This window comes from Perca flavescens, chromosome 19 (genome assembly GCF_004354835.1).
Source record: "Perca flavescens isolate YP-PL-M2 chromosome 19, PFLA_1.0, whole genome shotgun sequence".
In the NCBI taxonomy this organism is placed as follows: Eukaryota; Metazoa; Chordata; class Actinopteri; order Perciformes; family Percidae; genus Perca; species Perca flavescens.
In genome coordinates, this window is record NC_041349.1 from 5535887 (window position 1) to 5558230 (window position 22344).

Genomic DNA, 22344 nt, shown 5'->3' on the forward strand with positions numbered 1-22344 from the left:
CTGACCGGTGCCCCATGACGATGGCAATCACCCTCTAAACCTGAACCCTCTAAAACAATTCTATCACCCCTTTAATGCCTATTCAAACGGCAAAATGTCTGCTTTCACAACATTATTTAGAGGTAGTAATCCCACTAACACAAATACAAACACAGCTCACCTTCTCCAGCCAGAGAAAGTATCCATAGTGATGTGAATAAAACAGATGTGAGTCCAGCCATGACAGCAGAGATGCTGCTGGTGAGGGTAAATCTACAGCAGTGGTTATGGAAAAACTGAACTGAACACGCCCTAACGGCTCAGATCTCTGCCGATACCAGGAAGGGGAGGGACACCTTGTTTGTAACTTGATTGTCCAACAGCTGCTTACTGGACCAGCTGCTTACTGGACCTGCAAGTCTGGATATCTAGCGACACCCGGTGGCTGTTAACATGAATGCAACCCTTCATCAGGTCTTGCATGACTGCCCTCTGCAAGAGGCAGGGCCTGTGTTGTGTCTGTTAAAATATGTAGTGCCCCCCTCTGTAGCTATGGTTTGGGTCAGGTAGAGGAAAACATCAACAGTGGCTGTGTGTGTGTTTCTGTGATGTCTTGCAGGGCCATGATCGGAGCTAAATATAAATAAACACTCTCTTTCTCTCCAATTTGTAAACATCTGTTTTACATGCCAATAAAGTCCCTTTGAATTGACTTGAGATCCGATTTCTTAAATATCTGTGCTAAATGTAACTCAATGACCTCTTTCCTGTCAACTGCTTGAGAGAAAACCGCACAGCCAATAAACTGAAGTACAAAGAGGAAGTGGGAGGGTTTAATTGCTGCACTGACAGAGAAAAGTGCGTTGAGATCAGATCACCGAGAGGGAGAATGAATCAAACAAGTCTTCTGCTCTGTAAGTAACTCTGAATCTGTTGTTTTAATCAATGTCTTGTAACATGTCAAAGCTCAAATCAACCTGATTGTCATTTGTCTTTAGTTTCGACGTCACTGCTCTGCTGCACAACAAATCCAGGTTAGGACAATTTCTTGTGGTTGACAAAAACTGTGAGCATCAGGTTCATATATATATTTTTGTTCTGGAGTTGCAATCATAAAAATACTTTCTCATACGAAAGACCAGCACATAATGTATACTAAGAATGTTTTTACATTAAAGATTTCCTCCATATTTGAAGACGTGAAACTATTATTGGATGGTCAGACAGCTGCCTGAGACACAAACAACTTTAAACAACAACCCACGCTCACTTTCTGGCTAATGTCTCATTCAGGTATTTTGTATTTGTACCTTTCTGAGCGAGAAGAAAGCAAGAGATTGTGTAGGCAGCCAGTGTGATGAGGTTCATGATTTCATTAGCTTACATAAAGGAAGAACACATTATTTTTTTAAAGCCCAATCCTTTCAGTCGCATTACCATACCACTACTGCAAAGCTTGTCTCCAAAGGGTGAAAGGTTATGGTTTATGCTGGAATGTTTCAATGTTTTTCTTTTGTGACACTAAACAGTGTAATTTAGTTATGATCAAACTACATTGAATACTCACAGCTTCTCTGACTGTGAGTTCCAGCAGCTCTCAGTTCTTCAGCTGGACATCTGTCTCTCTGAGCTGTGAGGAGGATGACAGCTCTGCTGGATGGACTCTGAGGAGGAACACAACCAGAGAAACCAGGACTCAGTGTGGAGATGGCTGGGGAATATCTGCTGGTTCTTCCTGTAACATCAGCTACATGGTCCCAGGGGACAGTGGAGTTTACTGGTGTGAGTCCAGAGAGGGAGCAACCAGTAACAGCATCACCATCACTGTCACTGGTAAGATCAGACTGTGAAGTCAGTATTGATGAAGCTGTGTGTGAATAAAGGCATCAATACCTGACCCGAGCCCGACGGGTCCTGACGGGCCGGGTTTGGACAGATATTTAGAAATTATGGTCGGGTTCGGGTCGGGCTCAGTCACATCAGCGCGATAAGGTATTTGTTTCAAAATGGTGCTGCGGCTCCTTTAAGAGAGCTCAGCGCGTGTGTGTGTGTGTGTGTGGTGGTAAGTGGACAGAAGAGAGATAGAGAAAGAGGAAGCAGACGTGTAGTATGCAACCGGAGCAGAGTTGGTGGAATAAGCTTATGTTTTGTACACAGTGTGTGCGGTGTCCGAAATAAACCCCAGTCTGAAAGTGAAGTTCATTCATATGCTCACTAGGAACGGGATTTTAACCCCAACGTTATTGATTTTATAACGTCTCCCTTGGTTTTCTGACCACGGTCGGAAACGAAGCAATCAGGCAACCCGGGCTCGATAAATCCAGACAAATCCGGACTCTAGTGTGAATGGATGACATGCTGTTGTTTGTCTCTGTGTTGAGGTGGACCAGTGATCCTGCAGAGTCCTGTCCTCCCTGTGATGGAGGGAGAAGACCTCACTCTGACCTGTAGAACAAAGATGTCCTCCAACCTCCCAGCTGGTTTCTATAAAGATGGCTCCTTCATCAGGACTGAGCCTGCAGGTCACATGACCATCCACCATGTTTCCAGGTCTGATGAAGGCCTCTACAAGTGTCTCATCAGCAGTGTTGGAGAGTCTCCACCCAGCTGGGTCTCTGTCACAGGTGAGGAGGTTACCTTTGATTTCAGGAGTTCATTCATCCAGATATTCACCTGACAGCTCATTCTCTCTACAGGGAAACCAAAGACCACAAGCCCTCCATTGAGCTCATTCACAGGTGGCATCTGATATGTGATTGTTTCACCTCTAAACCAGGCTGTACAGATGTTATCAATTCACTTCTGTGTGTCTTTCTGTGTTCAACTATACACATTACTAAGGAATAAGGAACTTTAAACCCAGAAACAATAATAAATAACGTTGTTTACCTACAAGTTTTAAGCAGTGATCAAGACCACCTAAACCAAGATCAAGTCATCCCCCCAGACCAGAGTGTATCGAGACACAACTTTGAGGGGTTGAGACCAAGACCAGACCAGTGCGAGTCCCACACTGCATGGCACGATAAAATGTAGAAAATGCTAACCATAGGCACTCCTCAAATTGATCGGAAAGATTCACATTTACTGTCACCACATGCCCTTATCTAGCTAATGTAGCTTGCACACCTAAATAGGTAGCAAATAACAGCTGGCAAACAACTGAAACTAGATCCCAGGAACATAGAGCATATACACAAGTAGGTAATATACTGTATATAGCTAATATTAACACCTTTGTGTTGACTTAGGGTCAAATTGACCCGTTTTATATCAGACAATATGGGATGTAGAAATATGTGCTGAAAATGTAAAGCAGAAAACTTTTACAATTTAAAATGTTGGAAAAAGCGTCAAAAACGTTGAGAAAAAAAGTATTTTTTTCAAGGTTGACAGGAAGACAACACAAGGGTTAAGTAAGAGTTTTGGTACAGAGGCATACATTAGCTAGCTAGCTACCTTCACTAGCGGCACTTGCAATTAGCTGTCATTTCTTTACCCTTCTTTATATGTGGCAATAAACATTTGAGGGGGTTCCAGCTGTCTTAGTCAGCACTACATTGCAGAAATTACATACTGCTGAGCCTGAGTGTTTTTATTTAGGTGTTTTGAAAATAACATAAATTAGACAATGCACAGGCAATTTAGTAATATCCCTGAAGTTGTGGTCTTGACGCGGTTGATTATGAGACAAGACCGAGACCTTCAATAAGTGGTCTTGAGACCAAGACTGATCTTGAGTATGACAACACTGGTTAAAAGACTAATAAATGGCAAAAGAGGAACAGTGAAATGACTGAATGTGTAATCCATTTTTGTTTTAGTGCTTTTAATTCTATTTATTGTTCATTTTAGGAAAACCCACGAGTACAAGTCCCCCTACATCCAACTCTCTCCCTCCCTCCGTGTTGTGGTCCGTTTCAGTCGGGGTTCTGATTGTGTTGGCTCTACTAGTCATGCTGGTTCTACTGCTGAGACGATGCATCCGTAGGAAACGGAAAGGTTAGATATGGAAAATTTTTAATTATGCTACAGTTATGTTGCATTTAAAAAGCTTTTGATCGTATCACAGATGGTTGGTTTGGACCACAGGGGGTTCGGACGCAAACATATTTCTTCAATAAAACAGATAAGGTTTTCATGTGTGATCTCACAATTCTCGCGTGATATTGCTATAATCCAGCTGCCTTGCAACGTATCTAGCTACATAAACATGAAATTGACCTATCCGTGAGCTTTTGGCTATGGTTAGCACGAAGGCTAAACTATTATTATGACATTTTCTCTCCATCTCTGAAACACTTTGGCGATATTGACACACATTTTATTTCTTTTGATGTCAGATTCTGGTTTAGTCGCATGATAGATTTACAAAAGCTTGAAAACAGAGCCAAGAGGGTCTATTTTTTTTCTCTTAGAATACTTAAAAGTGCAAATTAATGAAAGAAAAAAAAAATAAACTGCTTACCACAGCTTTCAATTGGTTGAATATCCGATGCTCCAGTAGAAGTTAAAGATGAGGACATCACAGATGATGTCACATACAGTGATGTCAAAATATTACCTAACCTGCAACAGCCAATCACACGGAGCAGACGTAAAGATGTTTTTTTTTTTTTTTTTTTAGCTTTTCAGGGGACTCAGGAACCGTGTGTGTGTTCTCGTTTTTATATTGTCGTGAGGACTGATAGGAGATTTTTCTATAAAATAAGGATATTTTAGAAAGTAAATTAATGCTTTTTGTCCACAACTTTCACTCAGTATGGTTAGCTAGCTATTTTAGTTGATGATCATGTGTGTCAGACTTTGCATTAGACTCTGGGTGTTTTGTAGCCTGTGGTTACCAGAAGCTAACAGCTCTTACAGCTCTGTAGTCGTCTAGTTTCCTGTTTCTTATACAAACCCTTCAGCCAAGTATGGGTCTGCACACCTTTCACTGCAGGACTGATAATTAAACAAAAAAATAATATGAATTCATTATAAATGTTCAGATTTCCATAACTTTGTTTACTCTGATCACATACAACATATCTACATATTGAGGAATTGTTTTTAGCCAGATATTCCAATAACTTAATGAATATATGGTTAACTAATACTTTTGTAGTTTGTGTGACATTAATAATGTAGTGAACATCTTGTTAAAAGCTAGCAGCTCTGTGGTAAGCACCTATTTCAATCTGTCATCACCCCATTGAATGGGCATTATAAGTGGTTACGACTCATATGGGTTAGAAGGAGCCCGCTACACCTACTAGTAGCATAGGAGGCCATAATCAGCCTTTTCAAATGTCCGTGAATGTTTTCACTAACTAGGTCATAGTTATCCAAGGAAGGTTGAAATCAAGGGAAACTGAAATTGGTTAAAGGTTCGTGTAGATGTTTTATCTCTCATTCGAGAGACTTTAACAATTCTGACTGAACTTGAAGGGAAACCCAGCTAATTAACCTCTGTGGGGTCGTTGTCAACATGATCAATACTGCTTTGTTGCTTAGTGCTCCTGGCTGTTGTAACAACAGTAATTATGGTCGTTGAAGACAACTGAGGCCAAGTTTAAAGGACTGCAAATTTTTACATGAGGCCAAATGTGAGTGTTGGCCTTTCTGTGTGTACAGAAAGACCCATGTCTCAGGTCAAGCCTCAGTGGTTTACTTACATCTCAAGGATAATTTTTTCAATTCAATTTTATTTATAGTATCAAATCATAACATGAGTTATCTCGAGACACTTTACAGATAGAGTAGGTCTAGACCACACTCTATAATTTACAAAGCCCCAACAATTACAGTAATTCCCTCAAGAGCAAGCAGTGTGACAGTGGCGAGGAAAAACTCCCTCTTGAGAAGAAACCTGGGACAGACCCAGGATCTTGGTAGGCGGTGTCTGACGGTGCCGGTTGGGGATGCGATGAACAGTGGCAATAATAGTCACATTAATAATGGAACAGTGACTTCAAATGGTAGTCGTAGTAGTTCATGTCATATCAGTGCGCTGCAGGGCGTTACAGGATGTAGCGTGGCCCAGCAGAGCATGGATGGACGTAGCAGGAAGCAGCAGGGTTCAGCAGGACTCAGCATGACATTGCAGGGCACCGCAGAGCTTAGCAGGGAGTGCAGCAGGACCACGGCGACAGCTGCAACCAAGATCTTGGTGCCAACATTCTCCAAGGAAATACGCTGGGTGAAAAAAAACATAAGGACTCCGGGGAGTGAACTCCCCAGAAGCTAGGATTAATAACAAGCATTTCTGGGACGGGATGCACACAAATGGTAATAGAAAGGGAGAGGAGAGAGCAGCTCAGTGTGTCAAAGGAAGGAAGGAAGTCCCCCAGCAGTCTAGAACTATAACAGCGTAACTAAGAGAGACACTCTTTTGAGGACCAAAAGGTACAGATTTTAGAAAGAGAGGACGGATGGTTTGAAAGGGGCGCTAAGGAACCCATTTACACCCGGATAGAGAAACCATCGCTTAACAGGGGAGGTGTTCAAAGACACCACTTATCGCCCACTTACAAATATGTCATTTCATTTCTCCCCAGGAAACAAACAAACGCTCATGTTTGGCCTCATGTGTGCCAACGCTGGACATAGACTTGGCCTCTGTTATCTACAATGAATCGAATGAAAGAACCTTTTATCAAGTCCAGTTGCCTTTGATTTTAACCTATTCACATGGTAACACTTGGCGGTATCTTGGTCTGGGACCCTTGGCATCACTTTTTAACGCTCTAGGAGTCCCATTGTGAATTCACACAAAACTAACGTTAGTTGGTTAGGTTTAATTACTTAATGTCCGTGATGTTAGGGTTAAGTTTATCCGTTGTAGTATCTGCAATAATGTCATGTGTATGCATTTCATTTTCCAGAGAGTGATTCAGCTGCAGTTTACTCAGCGGTGAGACGGCCAGAGGACACCAGTAATAGACTAATAGTGATCACAGACATCCAATCTAGCAGGACGAGAGGTATGTTTGGTCTTCTTTGTCTCAATCACTAGAAACACCTGTTAGAAAACACAGAAATGTTAAGCTGTTAACTGTAGTTTTTATCAAATTAACAGAAAATAGTGACTTTGATTGGGACCATTTTCAGCGGCAGACTAATCATGATTGAAGCGATAGTGAGTGATTGTGGCAGCAGGACGGTGTATGTTGGAAATGTAAAACCACAGCAGCAACTTCCTCATTTCCAGTGAACTGTGATATGTCGTTGGTGAGGTTTCTTTCTACAGTCTCTGCTCTAGCTGACAGTGAGGTGTTTGTCTGTTGTGGTGAAAAGTACAACCTTTTCTTTTAAATCGAAGCAAGCAGCTTTGTGGTTGTACAGTTTCCTGTCAGAAAATGCTCTCTTTGTTCAGCAGGTTGAAAAGCTGTTTCTCAGTCCCTGCAGTAATGTAATCTCTATGGATTTTTTCCAGAGAGAGATTCGGCTGCAGTCTACTCAGCAGTGAGAGGAACAGAAGACGTCAGTTATGGACAAATAGTGATCAAATCAAACAGGACCAGAGGTACAGCTGCTCTTTATTTCTGAACTTTGAACTAAGCCAGTGTCTTGTCTTTATGCTAAGCTAACCATGTCCAGCTCTGTACTGAATACTTAATACCAAATTGATAAACTATTCCTTAAAGCGGTTTTCTCAAATTGGGGTTTGTGTACCCCTAGGGGTACTTTGGAGTACTGCAGAGGGTACGTAAGATTCCTTTTTGAAATGCTAATAAAATCATGCATAATTCACAAAATTAATTTAGTTATGGATTCTAAACATTTGAAGTAACTTAATTTAAGTAATTTAAGTGTGTTTCAGTTACAAGCTTGTTAAATAAATCAGACACTAATGGTGCAGAGCTATAATGTACCTCTTTCTTTAGCCTTTTTTTTCTACCAAAAAGGCTTTGCACTTGTCAGGCGGTACTAAAATATTTCAAAGGGGAGTATTGAAAAAAGTTTGAGAACCACTGCCTTAAAGGGATATGAGTAATGTGCAGCCCTGTCTCCTAAAAATATTGTTCCCATACAACATGTCAGTAAAGGTTCTCAGTCATCCAGGTCATAAGGGTTAAAATCACAGGTAACTGGATTCGGTTAAGGTGATTCAAAGATGTTTTGTTTCCCATCTGAGAGACTTCTCAGTTCTGACTGAACCTTAGGCAAACCCAGCTATTTCACCTCTGTGGGGTCGTTTTCAAGATGATCAATACTGCTCCATTTGTTAGTGCACCTGAGGCCGGTGCTGACTTATCTCGGGTATGGCCATTGTTCTTGCCAAATATTGTAGTTGGTCTTGACCGAGTCCAGCAATAAATTCTTCTTTTTTTTAAAGAAACTATTGATGAAGTGTGCTTGTTCAGAAAACGGGGATTGGTTGAATTCAAAATACTTGTAGACCAGACCAGTTAATTACCATTGACATTGGTAATTAAGTAATCTACGGCGTACCTCTCTCCGAGCCCTCCGCCATAGCTCGACGTGCACCTCCAAAAATGTGTAACTTTAGGTTGAGGCGACGCAGACTGCAAGGACTGTGATTGGTCAACTGGTCCTGTGTTGCTAGTCGGTGTTTCAAGCAGCCAACTGTGGGGAGTAGCAACATGCTAGTTCAGTAACGTTTTGAAATTAGCACTTCGCCAGCAAGCAGTACTTTGTGGGCAGTTGTGCTAAAGTTTGCTTGCTAACATAACATAAACTGGCTGGCAGACACCACGCAAATAACTTCAGACTTACTGTATCACCCCCTAGCATTATGGCGGTGAAATGCACCGCGATGCAAAGCAACCCCGACGCAGAACTCCGAAAGGGTCACGACACCATAGGAGCGACGACGTAGCCACGGCGTGGAGTTGACGCAGAAGCATAAAACAGCCTTAAGGGTCTTGATTTTGACTGTCTCTCATTTGGACTCGGCTTTCACTAGGTCTCCACTAGTCCTGGTCTTGGACTTGACAAAGGTGGTCTTGATTACAGCACTGCCTGAGGCCAAGTCTGAACGACCATCCTTGGCCTTCTCACATGACACCAGGAGTAAATGGCTTCCTTTGCACATACTACACCTCTGTCAAACCATGTGTCCTGTGCGGCCCTTAGCATGGACCAGTATCTGTCTTAACAATCCACCCTAAAGACTGCACACCCAAACACAAGAAAAGAAAGTTAGTATATGCTGTCCAATGCAGTGAGGAATGCACAGACATGTATATGTATATTAGGGAAATGAACCATTACACAAATGCATGGCCCAATACAGAAGGACAAACACCTCAGGTCAAGATTTAGCAGTTTACTGACATCTGAAGGATAAAGGACACTATTGGGGACCACCAGTCACACATCTGTCCTCATGTGTCTCCAACATTGCCATCACAACAGCCTGGAGCACTAACAAACAAAGAGGTATTTATCATCTTACAATGACCACACTGAAGTTTAATAGCTGGGTTTTACTGCCGTTGAGTCAGAACTAAGAAGACTTTCGGATGAGAGACGAAATGTCTCACAGAAACTTTAACCAAGTCCAGTTGCTATTGAATTTAACCCTCACATGGGTTCCCATACTATGACAAGGGAAACACATTTCGTCCCGGATTTTGTTTTTGTGTTTCGTTTAGCGAGGAAGTTAGCTAGATGTAAGGGTCAAACAAACACTGGACTTTCACGCAGGAGACAGCTGTTCGTGACGCGTGAAACCAAAAGTCAACGTTGATGTATACTTAACTTACGTAACAAACATGAATTTAATCTTTTTCTAAAATTATTAGTAGTTTTATTTCAATTCACAATGTTAACCGCGTGTTTAAAACAGCGGTTTCAAAAGTCAAAATACATTTCCCTCAAAATGTAATTGAAAATGCAGTTTTGTTGTATGGGAATGTCATTTTCTGGGAGATGGGAAATGGTAAGGTTATAGTTTGGGGTTAAAACTTGGCTTGACTGACAGAGTTTGTCTCCAACAGTTTCTCATATTATTTCTTATCTCATATTCTCATAATGTTTGAACTGTTTGTGTTCAGAGTCTCCAGCAGAGCCAGAGGTACTCTACTCCTCACTGAGGTAGACCTGAACCCCAGTCCAACCAGTGGAGTCCAGCCGGCCCAGTCCACTGGTCCCCAGAGCCGCTCACACCTCGGTACATTCATCTGTTAGATTTCTAATTAAAGCTAAGTGAGACTCATACATCTATAAAGAGACAAACAACTGAAATTTAGAGCACGTTTTCATTCTTTTGATGATTTTCATTCAAAGATATACTTCTTATTCAAAAGGTGCTCTAAGCGATGTCACACGTTTTTTAGGCTACAACATTCTTTGTCACATACAGCAAACATCCCCTCGCTATCCGCTATAGCTGCCTGTCCCCTGAACACACTGTAAAAAAACGCTGTCTCTGTAGACAGCCCAGGCTCCACAAACGCCAACAATAACAAACTCAAACTTGCACCACCAAACATAACAAACAGTGTTCCAGCCAATAACCGACAAGAAGGAGTTGGGGGTGGAGGTGGGGGTTGGGGGGGTTAGTGCGCAGAAGGGAGGGGGAGGGGGAGGGGACGGGATGAGGAGGAGGGAGGGGCGAGCTAGCCTCCATTTTGTTTGACAATACTTTGAACGTCAACAAGAAGTGACGTCACCCAACATCGCTTAGAGCACCTTTAAGTAATTTGTTCCTCTTTAATTGTTTTATACATTGCAAAACAACCACCAAAGATCTACTGAACAGAGTCTAATGATAATAACTATTTACTGATATTTATATTGTATTTATGAGCTTGTTTCTGTGCAGGATCAATAAACTCTGGTGTCAGCGGTTGTTTTCCTCGTGTGGTTCTGTGGGTTTCACATCTCTAACTGATGGAACATTTGTTCTGGTTGTGGCTAACCGATCCACGCTTCTCTTCAGCGCAGATAACTGAGGACAAACACACCACAGACTATAAACAGCTGCAGCATGAGCCAGCGGTTGGAAACTTTTACACCAATCACAAACAGCTACAGAGCAGAGGGTCTGAGGTTTGATTCTGTAGTAGGTTTTGTAGTAAGATTCAGTCCGTACATTTTTTTAAAAAAAGTTCAAATGTCACAGAAACCATCAGGTCCTGTTTTTCAGCTTCATTCTGATCACTTGGGCAAGCTGGATCATTTAAAGTGCTCATATTATGCTTGTTTTTTTTTTTTATTAAACCACATAAACTTATTCTGGTACAACCTCTAAATACAATTATGGACCTGAAAATGAGCATAATATGAGCTGCAAAGATTAATCGATTAACTGTAACTATTATTTATTTGACAATCAATTAAATCAGTTTAAGTCATTTTTATGAAAACAGTGAACTTGTGTGATGTGAATATTGTTCTAGTTTCTTCTCTCCTCTGGGACAGCAAACTGAATATCTTTGAGTTGTGGACAAAACGAGACATTTGAGGACGTCATCTTGGGCTTTTTGGGAAACACTGATTCAGATTTTTTACCGTTTTCTGACATTTTAGAGACCAAACAACTAATCCATTTGTTATATTTTTCAATGAGATGCAAAAATTATGGAATGCCGTTTCATTCAATATTCAATAAATAAATACATAAATAAATGAATAAATGAATAAATGTAAATATTCATATATAAATGAATAGATTAGTTAAATAAATATATTAAAAGGTTTTACTTTTAATTATTTCATGGTATAAGTCCACGTTTATTAATTCCAAGAGACTTATTTTGTGAATCCAATTTTATTTATTTCCGTGAACTTTTATTTCCTAATGCCACATTTATTTATTTTCCTCCCTATTTATTTCCAGTTCTTATATGCAAATCAGGGGGCGTGGCTATCTCACACATTCACAATAGAACCGTGGGAAAAAAAGGCTTGCAAAGTGAGAGTCAGTAGCGGAGTGACAATCGGGAGAGTCGGGACTTTTCCCGGTGGGCCGGTAGCGTTTCGAGACCGCGAGGGCCGGTCTGATAATAGTTATACATTTTAAATTCAACACCATCCGGTGGCCTGGTGTGCGGCCGCTGCCCGCTGTTTAAACTGTGCCGCCTCTGCACAACACGTACAGCAAGCCGCAGCAATCTCTTATTTCAATACAAACACTGGCTATATATATGGCTAAGCTGCTGCCTAGAAGGTAAAACACGTTATTAAAACACAATGTATTAGGTAGCCAGAAATTATGCCACGTCTACCACTTCGAAAGATTGTTTAGATCCTGTGAAACTGCAGTTTCGGTACTCTATTAAAAATTCCAAAATAAAAAGACGTATTGTGGAAGGCAGGAGTTAGGTTGTTTGTTTTGATCGAATCCGTAGCTGTGTTTAGCCTACTGTGTTGAGCAACCAAAGCTAGAAGTACACATTGGGTTATGAAAACATTACACCTAATCAGTTTAAAACTCGGACCCTCCACTCGCCTTGTCTGGAACCTTTAAGGTAGGTCAGTGGCTTTCCTTTTCTCAATTTGGCCGGCTTTAGCATAAGTGGTTCAGTTACCCCGCAAGCTGCCGGTCGTGTTGCACTCTCACTTCGCGAGCCTTTTTTTTGTCCACAGCTCTGTTGTGAATGTGAGAGATAGCCACGCCCCCTGATTTGCATATAAGAACTTGAAATAAATAGAGAGGGAAATCAATAAATGTGGCATTAGGAAATAAAAGTCCACAGAAAATAAATGTGGATTTAAAAAATAAAAGTCTCTTGAAATAAATAAACATGGATTTATGAAATAAGTGCCATGAAATAATTAAAAGTAAAACCTTTTTAATATATTTAACTAATCTATTAATTTATATGACTATTTACATTTATTTAATTATTCATTTATCTGTTGCCTCATTTATTTCATGATGTATTTCAAAAGGCATATTTATTTATTTATTCATGTTTTTATGTATTTATTTAATATTGAATAAAACGGCATTTCATAAAAAATGTATTTGCAGTTGAGTCATCAGTTGAGTCAGACAGCCAGCAGGTGGCAGCACATCACCTTCTCTTTCTTTATACGTGCTCAGTTCAGCAGGGAACAGCTGAGTTTATGTTGGTCTTTGATCCCTAAAGTTTGATTCATGTATTTTTGTTCATTAAACTGTCACTATATTACAGTAACTTCACGTTTATGCAACAAAATAACAGGTTGAAATAGAGTGCATTAACATGTCAACACCCATGGTATCACACCACAGTGTCTCCAAACCAACAGTTGATTCATTTCAGAATCACTCTGCAGCAGAAAACAGAACAGAGACCAAACTCAGACAGTTGGACTAAAATGACACTGCAACACACACACACACACACACACACAGTCTCTGTAAAGTAGATAAAAACCTGAATACTTGAACTTTCTTCAAAGTTTAGACATGTTTAACACATTTTAACACTATTTCAAAGACGAAACCAAGACCAAGTGTATTCAAAAGCAAAGTTATTATAGTTTTGCATTTTTCATTAGTTTTTATTTTTGTTTTTATTACTTTTAGTCTGTTTTTGTAATATTGGTTATTTGGCAGGACCAAGATTCAAAAAGGTCAGAAAAGGTATTGTGTAATAATAACAACTCAACAAAAACATACAATTTTAGAAATATGTATATGTATTCACAATGTATTAAAAAATAACACTCATAAGTTACATAAAATGTACACACAACACCGGTACAAACAATTTACCAATGATGATGAGCACAAATATGTCATAAACATAAACATATAAACAGTCTACACAAGACAAAGCAGTAAGCCAACAGACTAAAGAAGACATACATGAACAGGTGTTTTGAACTCTGCTTCGAGTAAAGTGGCGAACTTTTTGAGGTCAATTGAGTCCCACAGTTGTGTAGACCTCCCAGTATCAACACACATATTAACCCACGCTCCCTCCCGCTTTTGGTGTTCCTGCGTATTTACTAACCAGCAGCTATCGGATCGCCGGTGAAAGCCCGCCTTGTTCTCTGTCCTGCTGTAGTCTCTGTCATGCTGCCTGGCCCTAGTCCCATACATCCACACCCTGTAACCATGCAGCCATGCCCTGTACCCATGCATCCTTGCCCTGTAACCATGCAGCCATGCCCTGTACCCATGCATCCTTGCCCTGTAACCATGCAGCCATGCCCTGTATCCATACACCCATGCCCAATGCTCAATAGTCCACACGCATGCACGCACCACCAATAAAATCTGTAATTCCATGAAATCATCTTTTAAGTTAAATTCTGATTACAGATCTGTAAACTCAAGTTGAAGAAGTCTGAAATGTGCAACTGAGTGCTGGATTTTACACAGGAAACAAAACACGTCTGTGTTCTCTTGATGCTCCAACATGCAAAATCTCAACATGGCTGTAGTCCATTCTGAGTTTACAGCTGTGTGACTGAGTTGTTTGTGAGCATCCATACAGGGAGGAGCAACACAGTCTCACTCCCTACTTGTCAAATGTATGACGCATGGTCAAGGACCCTGGCGTCAAGTTTCAACGAAATAGGGGTACCCTTGACGTTATTTTTCGACGAGGGGGGTCCGTCAGATAGACATTCATGTTATTCCCTCACCGTCGGATATCGACGAAAGAAAAAAACACGCCCCCGGCCCCTTACCTCGAAATCTGTGACAGTTATTGGTATTTTTAGCCCAATAACCGCTGTTTTAATCAACAATATTCACGAGATAGTATCATGGTTTATATGTATTTCTTTTTATGTTATTATTTCGGTATATTTCGGCCAGGGAAGCTGGATTGCTTTTTTTGTTGATTTATATTTTTTAAACTATAATGCTACATCTATCAACATTTATTTAGATGTTATCATGGTAATCATTTCTTTACTTTAATAATATTATTTCGGTCTTATTACCGGTGAAATATTACAGTATATATGCTGTAATACAGAACATTACGATATGATCCGAGCAGGAAGCATTCAAAGCCGATAGGCCTATCCCACAATGCAATGCGGCCATTCATTTCAAAGAATCGGGCAGCGATCAGCTGGTCTTTAACGCCAGGATCACTTCAATATACATATATACAGTCAGTGGTCAGTATCACTACAATATACATATATACAGTCAGTGGTCAGTATCACTACAATATACATATATACAGTCAGTGGTCAGTATCGCTTCAATATACATATATACAGTCAGTGGTCAGTATCACTACAATATACATATATACAGTCAGTGGTCAGTATCACTTCAATATACATATATACAGTCAGTGATTGTGTCACCAGCAACAACACGTTGCTCAGTTTTATTCCAGTAAGTTATGAACCATAAAAACGTTTAAACGAATCCGCGAAAAACTCCGGAAGTGACGTAGTAGGCCTACGTCCCGCTCGGCGGATACGAAGATAAAAATATATAGGCCTAACATTCGTAATATTAATGTTTTTTTCTAATGTTGTATTTGAGGAGTTAAACAATAAAGATAGTTATAATATTAAAATACAGTTTCATGTATTTGTCTACGTTTAAACGAATCCGCGGAAGTGACGTGGAAATTCCACATCTCGTCTGTGAAAGAATGTTCCACGTTGTACGTGAGAATTTACACAATAAAATACTAATAATGAAAACATTGTGTTTTATATTTAGCACTTTGATTTGCCTTATATATACTATATAAAAAACCTACAGTTGAGTGTTTAGAAATACAGCCTAATGGCTTGTTTGACTAATTTGCATTTGTTTTGAATTGTACTGTTGTGAAAAACAATATACAAAGAGAAGCATTTTTTATTTTATTTTCCATACATAGTTATTTAAAAACGCAATTTTCTAATTTTGCAGTTGATGAATATTAATAGCAAAGACTAAAGGGGAAAAACATGAGTATATTTATGTGTGGGACTTAGTTTGATTTAAAATCACACTGCATTATTAGTTGTTTTAAATAAATTACTTTTTTGAAATATCAATTTATGGTAGGCCTAACATATTAATTATTATATTCAGAAGATGATCCTCATATCAATCACCGTGGTTACAGCTTGTAGCCATCCTAACCTTTGTAGCCTTTACTGAGACTACCTTTTCAAAATTAAGAAGGGACTAGTTTTAAGAAGCATTTTCAGGAAATTAAAATGATAAGCAGATTGTTACCGAGGTTTTTGTTCACTGAGTAAGATGTATATAGCTTTGTTTGGGTATGTATACATATACAACATTTGTATGGCATTTTTGGCACACTTCTACCTCAGCACTACTGCACAAAGACAAAACTCACACATCTCATTCAACCATTTCACAAGCTGAGAAAAGGGTCATGACATGGGTCAGAGCAGTGGTTCCCAACCTTTTTTCCTTGGTGCCCCCACCCCTACTCATGTCTAAGAAAAGCTGACCCCCCCCCACACACACACACCTTTGAAACTGAAGTTGAGGTAACTCTCGAGATAGAGCTGGGTCAGAGGATATCAGAGGTCATAAATGAACCAATCCATCGGCTCTGCTCCTACAGGCCCAATGGTGTTCATATGGACAACATGCACCTTTGGCTGGAAGGCCCGTGTTGAAAGTGTGTGTTATCATTTAGAGCAGACACCCACGGTGAATCAGATGGTTTATGTTATACAAGGCTGCATTACAGAGAATTTTATTATGACTCTCATGAAGGTTGTGTAGAGGAATAGAAACCAGTCTCTCCAGGCAAGCACACAGAATATGGTCTGCTCTCTTTATTCTCCATGCCAAGTATGAGCTCTTATCCTCTGGCAGAAGATATGGGTAAACTTAACATTTCTAAACTATAAAAACGGTGATGATGATATAGGCCTAATTTGGACCTACCTCAATTAAAACTTTAAATAATGTTGCTTGAGATTGAGGGTTTGCAATAGCTTCATGATATGAAGCATGGTTGTGTTGCTCTTGTCACTGTTTGTGAAAGATGAGCAATAGATTGTTGCTGTGTGATGTGCTTCAGTCTAGCCTATATCACTTTGTTCATGTTGTTTTTTATTTTAAGTATGTCAGCTGTATGATAAAACAATATGTCAAGTGTTATTTGTGAAGCATTTGAACTCAAGGCAAATATCCCTCTGGGGACAATAAAGTATCTCCTGCTAAGTGGTCTCCATGGTGTGTAAAAATTAAAACGTTGTCGTAGGACTATAGCAAACACATCGTTGGAAAGGTCTCAACCTGGAGAGTAACATATGTCAGTCTGAAGAGGATACATTACTCCTGCTTTGAAATATTGACCTCTAAACCTTGAACCCAGTACATGTATGAAGGCCTGTCATTTAGCAACAGAAGGTTCTACACACATAAAACCAGCTGTTATAGAAAGCTCTGGACCTCAGCTGTCATGTAGATATGGTCTCCAAATTACCTACTGTAAGCACTGTCAAATATGGTAATAAGCTATTTTCACCTATTTAACGATTCGATTTTTAAAATCTGATGACACCAGTGTGTTCTCCATCCCAAAAAACCCCAGGGTGTATCCAGAATTATACACTGCCAACTTCTACTTATGGGAAATATACCAATATACTTTAAAACTACAACTCCCATAAGAAACGCCACAGAAGCTGTTACAAAGCTTGAGCACTTGTAGTTCTTCTGGGGTGGGTGGGGGGACTCGTTCGGCTCCTCTTTCTGCTGTCTGCCGTGAAATGGCTTGATTCCGTTTCAGATTTAGGCCGCCCGCCGGCCGGCCGAGCACACAATATATGAGACAAATACATGAAACTGTATTTTATTATTATAACTATCTTTATTGTTTAACTCCTCAAATACAACGTTAGAAAAAAACATCAATATTACGAATATTATATATTTTTATCTTCGTATCCGCTGAGCAGGACGTACTACGTCACTTCCGGAGTTTTCCGTGGATTCGTTTAAACGTTATTATGGTTCATAACTTACTGGAACAAAACTGAGCAATGTGTTGTTGCTGGTGACACAATCACTGACTGTATATATGTATATTGTAGTGATACTGACCACTGACTGTATATATGTATATTGTAGTGATACTGACCACTGACTGTATATATGTATATTGAAGTGATACTGACCACTGACTGTATATATGTATATTGTAGTGATACTGACCACTGACTGTATATATGTATATTGTAGTGATACTGACCACTGACTGTATATATGTATATTGAAGTGATACTGACCACTGACTGTATATATGTATATTGTAGTGATACTGACCACTGACTGTATATATGTATATTGAAGTGATACTGACCACTGACTGTATATATGTATATTGAAGTGATACTGACCACTGACTGTATATATGTATATTGTAGTGATACTGACCACTGACTGTATATATGTATATTGAAGTGATACTGACCACTGACTGTATATATGTATATTGAAGCGATCCTGGCGTTAAAGACCAGCTGATCGCTGCCTGATTCTTTGAAATGAATGGCCGCATTGCATTGTGGGATAGGCCTATCGGCTTTGAAAGCGTCCTGCTCGGATCATATCGTAATGTTCTGTATTAGCCTATACTGTAATATTTCACCGGTAATAAGACCGAAATAATATTATTAAAGTAAAGAAATGAATACCATGATAACATCTAAATAAATGTTGATAGATGTAGCATCATAGTTTAAAAAATATAAACCAACAAAAAAGCAATCCAGCTTCCCTGGCCAAAATATACCGAAATAATAACATAAAAAGAAATACATATAAACTATGATACTATCTCGTGAATATTGTTGATTAAAACAGCGGATAATGGGCTAAAAATACCAATAAATGTCACAGATTTCGAGTTAAGGGGCGGGGGGCGTGTTTTTTTCTTTCGTCGATATCCGACGGTGAGGGAATAACATGAATGTCTATCTGACGGACCCCCCTCGTCGAAAAATAACGTCAAGGGTACCCCTATTTCGTTGAAACTTGACGCCAGGGTCCTTGACCATGCGTCATACATTTGACGAGTAGGGAGTGAGACTGTGTTGGGAGGAGATGACTCTACACCATTCACAGAGACCCACCTAAATTACAGTATATAAAAATGCCTATATATTATTTCTTCTCCAAAATGCAATAGGAATATTCAAATGAACAGTTTTTAAACATAGTTCATTTGCACTCATTTCGTCCCTCCACATACACTTGGACTGGATCACAGGAGAGGAGAGACCGGTGGAGGAAACGTTACTCCAGTTGACGACTACTCGTTATGTAATGCACAATAAAAGCAAGTTTCCAGAAACCAAAGATGGACACAGGTCGTCTGCCCCAAAGGTAAATCAATATAGCTAAAATATCCGCCCATCCTGAATCTGCTGACAGTGGCGGAAGGTGCTTGCAGTTCTGCTGCTGATGGGACGGAAGTAAGGTTTAATCCCGGGAGAGACTGGATTCCCGGGAAATCTGATCAAGACTATTTCCCGATTCCCGGGAAATGTTATGATGGGAAACAGGAAATAACATAAAATGAAAAACGCAAGGAGTGCTATTGTTGTCATACGGTAACGTTGATGCAGGATACGGTGCCGTACCGTATAGCTACGGTAATACAGGCTCACTAACCTCATTCACCTGCAACAGTTGTTTGAAGCTCTTAGTACTATTCAGTGAAGGCGGAGAAAGCGATTTCTATCTGCGGACAATTTGTCAAGAAAATCCCAAACCGCCTGAGTGCAGAGTCTATCGACGCTCTCTGCTTCTTGAAAGAACACCTCCAGAAGAAAATGAAAGAAGGTAGGGTGAAAATGCATTGTAAACTAAAAGAAATATGTAGCCTAAGTTGGTACGAGTTCAATGCAATGCTGATATTAGGAGTGTATATGAGGGTTAAGGCTTTTTTTTTTTTTTTTCAGTGATTATTCCCATTTCCAGCCGCTTACAAATCTCAACAGCCACAGAATGGATTTATCCCTAATAATGATACAAATAATGTAAAAAAAAATGTCAGTTTGGGATTTGGGAGCGCATATTTGAATGATATCGATACATTACTTTTCCCGGGAAATGGGTCGTCTTTTCCCAGGATCTGATTCAACTAATTTTCGGGAAAAATATTAAACCCTAGACGGAAGCTTGTCATCGAGGGGAACCGCCGAAGAAGCTGCGGTTTAACTGCTGTGTAAGAAACAGGCAGGTCTGAATTCTTCTCTTTACAGCTTTTACGCATCTGGAAGAATGTAAAACCAAAGACACAAACAACAACACCAACAACACAAACAAGACCAACAACACCTTCAACACCTTCAACACCTTTAACACCAAACTCACAGAAAACTAACTCCGGCCACCATGGTTCCTTTAGGATGACGATGCAGATGGGTTTGGACGTAATAATATCTTCCCCTTTGCTCTCTTTATAGCTGCACTCATATATCCCATAGTCGCTGCTGCTCACATTCTTCAGAACCAAAGATAGGTTTCCGCCCCTCGGCTCATTGTCCAGCTGCACGCGGTTCTCAAAGGATTGATGCTGGTTGCCGGTGTCAGGCTGCCCATCCCGGTAAAAGATGACATTTTGTGATCCCAGGTCAGTTTTGGTCCAATTAACAGCTATGATATTGGCATTGCTGGGAACTTCACACGGCAGAGTGATATTCTGTCCAAGCTGAGGTTCCAACATCTGGTCTGAAACACAAAGATAAAATAAAATAAAATAAACAGAACAGAAAAGTTACAACTGTCCAAGTACAAGATACATGTTGATGATAGATGTCTCCAGTAGGGATGCAGCGATCTGACTTTTTCAGTCCCGATACCAATACGTTGGCTTTGGGCGTCGTTTGTTACAGAGTACCGATCCTATAACACCACACCAAAATCCATTCTCAAATTTAAAACTTTAAAAGTTTCTATCCGCTACACAGCATTTAAAGAAAAACTCTCTTTCAAACCTAGTTCCCCTGTTACTCTCGTTATTTTCTTCTTCCAAAACAAGTGTTGACGAACACCAGGAGGACTTTCCAGGAGTGAGACTGGTGCGTTAACTTCATGCCAAATTAATCAGAGCACACAAGACCAATTTGGCCAAAAAGTTACCGTATGACCGGTTGCTGCAAAACAGCATTTAATAGTCAGCAATTTTGTATTTCTTTTTTAACGGAGTCTGGCGCAGTCACTCCACATAGACACACCCGGGACTACATTCACCTCCTGCTCAACGGAGAACAACGAGGGCAAGACAGCATCACTGATCTGGATTAACTGAATTCTCTCTACCGTCCACCTACGTAACTCCGGGGGAGGCCAAATGCTGCCACCGCAGGTTATAACGCTGATACAACTCAGACCAGCATCAGAAGATAGAAGATATATTTTGTGGGAGGGGCTCACGGAAACCTCTGAGACTTTGTGTGCACTGAACTGAACGTAACACAGCGCAAATTACTGGACTATCATGCATCGGGCGGCATCGTGAAAATATATTAAAAAATAATAATATATATACACACATTTTACACTGCCAAGAGTTCAGAAGTTCGGTGTGGGATCAAGTTGTTATAAGTTTATAAGTTTCTATTTCCATTCACTATGCCATTTGCACATGTTTACAATAATGTAATTTCCTTTAATTCTGAGTCTGTAAATAATGTTGATATTGTTAATGTGTTTTTTTTTGTCTACTGTGTATGTGTTTGTTGGAAGTCAATGACCTACATATCGTTACATAAGTCCCTGCACATTTGTTCAAAAGGATACAGACACTCTTGGGCATCGTACTTGGTGGTTACAGTACCTCTGAAATGCCTAGCAGTGCTAGTGTTAATATATGAAGTTTAATAAATGATTGCGGTTATGTGCTTATCTCAAATATCTTACCTGGACAATTAAATACAAAACCTATCCTATCCAAGGCTATCCAGGGCTGCATACACCAGCTAGACCTCTTTCACACATTTTGAGGAGTCAATATTGGACTTTTTAAAAGGTCTACAATAGTAATAGTAGTAGCAGTATTAAAGTGAAACCATGCTGTCACCTGCAAGATGTAGCGTGGTCGGTGTCTGTCCCTCCTCCTGCTTGTCTTGTCCTCCGCAGACTGACCCCTCTCAAAGTTAAAGTATGGAAATGTGAAAAGCATTGAGTACAGCAGACAGATGGAGAAAACATGATCAGTTTGCAAAGTGTTTATCCCTCTCAAAAGTTAAAGTATGGCTGCCCCTTTTTGTTAACTACAGAAATGTTAAAGAACTGAGTTGATTCATCAGTTGAGAAGTCGGTAGGGCTGGGTACCAATTCAATATTTTTTAGGCACCAACGGAATTGCCTCTAAAGCATTGAGTACCAAAAAATTCAATACCCAAAAGTCATTCAATACCCAATTTTAGTACCATAAGGGAGTAAATCTCATCAGCGTCAGTGAGCCAATCAGCACGCAGCATGCGTCTACCAACATTTCTAATAATGTCTGTGACTGA

General features: G+C 40.0%; 2 protein-coding genes across 2 annotated transcripts in view; one reads left to right on the forward strand and one right to left on the reverse strand.

Annotated features, from left to right (window-relative positions):
* The first annotated feature begins 219 nt into the window (after positions 1 to 219).
* On the forward strand, positions 220 to 10290 carry LOC114546154 (low affinity immunoglobulin gamma Fc region receptor II-c-like). The gene is made up of 8 exons (XM_028564831.1): positions 220 to 246; positions 530 to 545; positions 1549 to 1812; positions 2361 to 2603; positions 3835 to 3981; positions 6846 to 6944; positions 7397 to 7486; positions 9984 to 10290. The coding sequence occupies exons 1-8, from the start codon at positions 220 to 222 to the stop codon at positions 10025 to 10027; spliced, it is 930 nt and encodes a 309-aa protein (XP_028420632.1). The 3' UTR covers positions 10028 to 10290.
* An 8893-nt stretch (positions 10291 to 19183) lies between these two features.
* Positions 19184 to 22344, reverse strand: part of LOC114574091 (uncharacterized) — a 30376-nt gene continuing 27215 nt past the window's right edge. The window contains exon 5 of the mRNA XM_028606407.1: positions 19184 to 19955. The gene's annotated coding sequence lies outside the window, so the exon portion shown is untranslated. The remainder of the gene's footprint in view (positions 19956 to 22344) is intronic.

Coding starts and splice junctions, on each gene's coding strand:
- LOC114546154 (XM_028564831.1), top strand. CDS start 220: ATGACAGCAGAGATGCTGCTGGTGAGG. Junction 3,982..6,845: donor CATCCGTAGGAAACGGAAAG/GTTAGATATGGA, acceptor TTCATTTTCCAG/AGAGTGATTCAGCTGCAGTT. Junction 7,487..9,983: donor CAAATCAAACAGGACCAGAG/GTACAGCTGCTC, acceptor GTTTGTGTTCAG/AGTCTCCAGCAGAGCCAGAG.